This window comes from Orycteropus afer, unplaced genomic scaffold (genome assembly GCF_000298275.1).
Source record: "Orycteropus afer afer isolate SDZICR_OR568_19922 unplaced genomic scaffold, OryAfe1.0 scaffold00070, whole genome shotgun sequence".
NCBI lineage: Eukaryota > Metazoa > Chordata > Mammalia > Tubulidentata > Orycteropodidae > Orycteropus > Orycteropus afer.
In genome coordinates, this window is record NW_006921657.1 from 1,439,826 (window position 1) to 1,445,796 (window position 5,971).

The 5,971-nt window shown below is 35.1% G+C and overlaps 1 protein-coding gene across 1 annotated transcript in view; it reads right to left on the reverse strand.

Annotated features, from left to right (window-relative positions):
- ADK (adenosine kinase) overlaps positions 1-5,971 on the reverse strand; it is an 853,347-nt gene that overhangs the window by 64,607 nt on the left and 782,769 nt on the right. Inside the window, exon 11 of the mRNA XM_042780914.1 lies at positions 773-859. Within this exon, the coding sequence (XP_042636848.1) occupies positions 773-859 (87 nt within the window). The remainder of the gene's footprint in view (positions 1-772; positions 860-5,971) is intronic.

The window sequence follows — 5,971 nt, forward strand, 5'->3', positions numbered from 1 at the left end:
CTTGTTTTCTTTGATGTTATGAAAAAGAAACAGAGACCAGGAGTGACCCTTCTGGGTTACCATTCAGGAATCCAAAGCTTTCTAGTAACCATAATTTAGCTTAACTACAAGGAATTTAGACTCATCAAAATTAGATTTTAGGTTGATCTAATTAGCTATCAAGCCAAGAATCTTCCAATTGTCTAGATATTATTTTTGAATACTCACTCAGAAAACAATTTAGTCATTATGGATTTTGCCAGTTCTTACTACATTTGAGCCATGCAAAAACTTAACCCTTTACAAGTAAAATTAACCCCCCCCAACTATTGTGTTAGAAACAGATGTTCTAACCAAAGGATATAATCGAAAAGACATTACCCTTATTAGCATATTGTTTAATATTCACCACAGCTTGTTTTTAGAAATAAAAATGTGTTAACATTTAAGCCTGAAGGGTTATGAATATACTATATACTGTACTTGATGCAGTTTGTTTATGCAATATTCTGACAGATACAATTAATCTTGTGAAAATGACTGGGGTACAGCATAAGAACAAATTATTTTTACAGACAAAACACATATTTTTTCTAGTAAAATCACCTCATAATACTCACAATGATAGTAGTACATGGAAAGAACTTTAGGAGTTAATTATTTAAAAGAAGAAATTAAAAGTTATTAATAAATCTTGGCTATGTGGTAGCGACAAGGGTTAAAGGAAATGTTTATGTATTGAGTAAGTGATTAAATAAGCATATAAGAAGCATATAAATAAGTGATTCTGTACCTCCAACAAATGCATCTCCAGCTCCATTGGTGTCAACAATTTCTTTCTGGTCTTGAACCAAGACAGCAAAAGAAGTGATGTCACTTTCTGCAATTAAAGACAAAGAAGGGCAAACTGATTTCCTTTGTAACATACACAAGCTCAATACCTAGTTAAGTCTGAAGCTTTTTCTTCACTCATGGTTCAAAGAGAGTGACAGTGTATGAGCTCATATCCTGCACACGAGCACAGTACCAACATGCAAAGTCATCTGCATGCAATGCCTTTTCATAATTTTCAGCATACAGAGCTTGTATGTTTTGTTAAGCTTATTCCTAGGTATTCAACTTTTTTTGGAGTGATTTTAAATGGAGCAATACTAACTTTTTGGACAGTATAAATGCTTGAACAAAAACTATGACCAGAAAGTGCTTGTATGGATTAGATCAAGGGTCCATAATAAAGTTTCAAGCCTGGCAGTGTTTCTGGCAGTAAAATCTTGGATACAGTTAAAGAGCAGTACATTAATAAAGTAGAAATAATGAGTTTCTATTTTTCCCTTCAGAAAATCACAATAGCACAATAAATATATAACAAATATGCTGTTATAATACTTCATGCTAATATCAAGGATTACTGATTTTAATTGGCTTATTACAAATAACCTAATCTGGTTACTTTTGCAGAGTCACTACTTTCTTTAAACTATCCGTCAACTAGCAAAAAAGGAAAGCTACCACTGAATGCATGTTGTTGTTGTTGTTATGTGTCATCGAGTTGGACCCTACTCATAGGGACCCCTCCTTGGGTTTCTGAGATGGTATCACTACGGAAGTAGATTGCCCAATCTTCCTTTCAAGGAATGGCTGGTGGGTTTGAACCACCAGCCTTCTGGTTAGCAGTCAAGTGCCTTGGGCACTACGCTACCAGAGCTCCCTACTGAATGCACTGGCAGAACAAAAAGGACAGTGCAATGGGCATCTGTCCTAGGACAGCCTGGACTAGGGCTTGGTTGTTTTGACCACAGAGTAACCTAATACAGTACTTTACACTTGGCACATGACAGTGGAATAGAGTTATTTGTGATGAAATCTGACCCAGAGGACATTTGCAAACAATTGGATAGTACTTGTTATTGGGGGCTGAAACTTCTGAAATCACAAATTTGCATCCCTTATGGAGACAGACATGGCCAAAGACTTGTAAACTTCAATCTTGCCTAAGGCCAAGAAAGAAAAGAAGATCTTAAGAATCTTAAGAAATATCTTAATAAAAAACCTTAAGAATCTTAAAAAGTGTATTTTTTCTGCCTTCTGCCACCTACTACCAATATATATTTTCAACAAGAGACACAGGTTTGTTAATAAAGAAATCGTCCTACCAGAAATATTGATATTCAAGAAAAGGACTCACTTAAAGATCCCTTTTGACCATAGGATTTATAGATGCTAAGGAAATTCCATATCAGAAACATCAATTTAAACTCTTTCTGTAACTTTCCGTATTTTGTAACACTAGGTCTAAATGGCAGTTAACAGGATTTTGATTAATTACAAGTTAGGGCATAAATAACCAGACTTAAATTTTCTGGGGATTGTGCAGTGCGTAGGAGTTCCAGAGTGGTGAAAACGGTAAAGCTCTCAGCTAGTAGCCAAAAGATTCGTAATTTGAACCCTCCCAGAGGAATTTATGAAGACAGGCCTGGTAATCTGCTTCAGAAGGGTCACAGCCTTGGAAAACCAAGGGAGCAGCTCTACTCTGCACACAGGGGGTTGCATGAGTCATAATTGACACAATGTCAACTAACAACAACAACATGCAGTAAATACTGCTACACAGGCCAAAAAAAAAAAAAAAAAAGATGCACGCAAATTTAATTGGGATAATTGAGAAAGGGCTGTAACTGATCTAGGAAAAAGTCTGTGCCATAAATATTTATAAAGAAATCCAGTTCTATTACTTTTAAGTACAAGTCATACTATAAAAAGAATTTACAACTATAAAGTCAGAACAAATAGGCACTAAATAAGTAAAATGAACTCAGTTAATGGCACTGTTACCATTTATAAAAGGGCTACTTTATATAATAATATATCTATAAAACATTTCAGGTAATATAAGAATTAATTACTTGACTTAAAGATTTTAAAATACATTTAAATGGTAAGCCACATTAGACACAATTCCTTGAATTACTTATTTGAATAAGTTATTGAGTTTTGATTGGGTAAATCTTTATTTATAAATAAAACCTAATTTACACTGGAGGGGTTATTCTGAACTTTATTCTTAAGAATGATGACTTCTTGGTGTAAATTACTAAAAATTCTAAGTGAATGCAGTTTTACTATGCCTTTTTCCTGGATATATGTGTAGATCACTGAGATGCTTTATTCTTTGGTATCATACAGAGTTCGATGTCCTGAAATAAAAAGTGGAATTATTTTCTACTTTTTGCACTCTCTTAGTCCAAATAGGTAAACAAAAATATCAGGTACGTAATAGAGTTGTCATAAATTCAGTTTAGGTATAGCTCAATCTCCATTATGTTCTATACTGAGAATGCTATATTATGAGAATGCCTTTCAAAATAATAACCCTGAAAAATTGCAGGATCCTAAAATGTGTTCTAAACCATGGAAGAAGGATTGAGTGACGTTTAATACCATTTAAGTTCAATTATATTTTTGTACATTCTGATATTTTGAAATGTAATGATGTAAGCTTGTTTATATAGCTATTAAATATACACAGTTTAACAGTATTCATTAGCATGTCCTAATTCAAAGCTACTCTAGATTAATAGCCATTTATGGTATGAGTATATGAAGTTTCTCACTAACTAAATTTTAAGACACACTTATGGACCTGAGCATTTACCTAATAAAATACAAGACAGTGCTCACATGACTCTTACTAAGACTCAGTTTTCTTAGGTGTGAAATGGGCTTATAATAGCTGTAGCAAAGAATACCAAATTCTAGCTTTCTGACTTTCAGAGAAAAAAAAACAACAACTCACTGCCATTGAGTCAACTCCAACTCATAATGATCCCCATTATGTTTCCAAGACTATAAATCTTTATGGAAGCAGACTGCCTCATCTTTCTTCTTGCAGCAGCTGGTGGGTTCAAACCCCTGACCTTTTGGTTAGCAGTCAAATGCCTTATCCACGACACCAGCGGAGCTCCTTCTACCTTACTTATAGAAAAATGACACTGTTAGTTCTGATTAGATACTTCTACTTAAGAGCTGAAGGTAAATTACAGCCATTGTTTCTCAATTCTTCCCAAATTTTTTGTAAAGTGTGAGGGAAAAAGATTGGGAATAATTGTTATTTCTATTTTCTAGACTTTCATAAATTCATGAGCTTCCCAAAGTAGACAGGAAACAACCATTAACAATTCAGTTGATAGCAGATTTGTTTAGTGTCATTTATTATATAATCCCCTCAGGGTGACTTTATCCAAAACAATGAAATTTAGCTTACTTAACATACAAAAATAATAAATTTAAAACATCTCTAGAGAGTTTATACAAACAAATAATTTACTCTTCAGTCTACTACAATGTAAATTTTGCTACATATTCAGTTAAGAAGCCAGGCTAGCCAGAATAAAAACATATTTATACATTTATAATACAAAGTAAGTGATAGTAGATGGTTAGTTCCTATAAATGCCACAATATATAACTGAGAATAATAATTTAAAAATTCGGTCAATGCTAAATAACTAGATTAAATGTTTCTGTAGCTTTACCTCCACTGAGTTAACTGTGTGTTTTAATACTATACACAACTTCATAATTCATATTCTTAGAAAATTTTTCTCAAGTGTATTTTAAAATACAAGGAGCTCTGGTGGCACAGTGCCTAAGGCATTTGACTGCTAAACAGAAGGTTGGCGGTTCACATCCACCAGCTACTCTGCAGAAGGAAGATGGGGCGATCTATCTACGTAAAGATTTACCTCTTTGGAAACCCAGTGGGGGTTGCTATGAGTTGGAATCCGCTCCATGGCAGTGAGTTTGGTTTGGATTGAGTTAATTTTAGAATGCTGTCTTCTGTCACTTTTTTTTTTTTGGTCCCTGTTTTGTTGATGTCTTCCTTAAATTCTGACACATATACACAGAGATAAGCAGAGAGGATCCACAGCAGTTTGGGAGTCAACATCAAGGGAGACCACGGTCATCATCTCTGCCACTGCCTCTGCCTGAGCATCAGCAGACGTGGAAGAGGCAGAAGATAGAAACTGCACCCAAAACCGAAAAGCATGGTTAAGTAGAAACAAAAACACTCAGGAGTCTTAAGAGACACACCTGTATCTTGGTCATTCCTTATAATGAAATCATTTCCAGAACATTAATATCTTGGCTTGCTTGATTTTTAAAAAATCTTTTATTTGGAAAGAATTTTCAACTAGCAGAAAAATTATAAGAAAAATACAGAGAACTCTCTACTAATGTTTATCTAGATTCATCAGTTTTTAATATTTCACAATATTTGCTTTATTATTCCTCCCATATACATATACAGGCAATTCCCAGGTCACCAATGTTCTACTTATGGACAACTGGTATTTGCCCTTTAATATTATGTAAATTTGCCCTTACTTTGCCCATCTTTTTTTCTTTTTCAATTGAAACAACTCTTACTTGCAACAAATTCCTCATAATAATCACCTTCACTTGCTACATGTGTAGCTCTTAAGTCACTGAAAGGCCTTCAGCCTTTTCTTGCACTAATATAAAAATCCATTGCTGATGAGTTAATTACTCATAGCAAAACTCAACAGCCACTCCTCGGAAGGAAGGGTGGGCAATCTACTCCCGTAGAGGTACCACCTCAGAAACCCAAGGAGGGGTTGCTATGAGTTGGATCTGACTCGACAGCAGTGAGTTTGGTTTTTGGTTTTTCAGCAACCTTAAGGACAAAGTAGAACTATCCCATAGAGTTTCCAAGGCTGTAAATCTTTATGGAAACAGACTGTCACAACTTTCTCCAGGCTGGTAGGTTCAAACCAAGGACCTCTCAATTGGCAGCTAAGCATTTTAACATTTTAACTGTTGTTGTTGTTGTTATGTGCTGTCGAGTTGGACCCGACTCAGAGCTACCACTCCTTGGGTTTCCGAGACAGTATCACTACGGAAGTAGATTGCCCCATCTTCCTTCCGAGGAGTGGCTGGTGGGTTTGAACCGCCAGCCTTCTGGTTAGCAGTC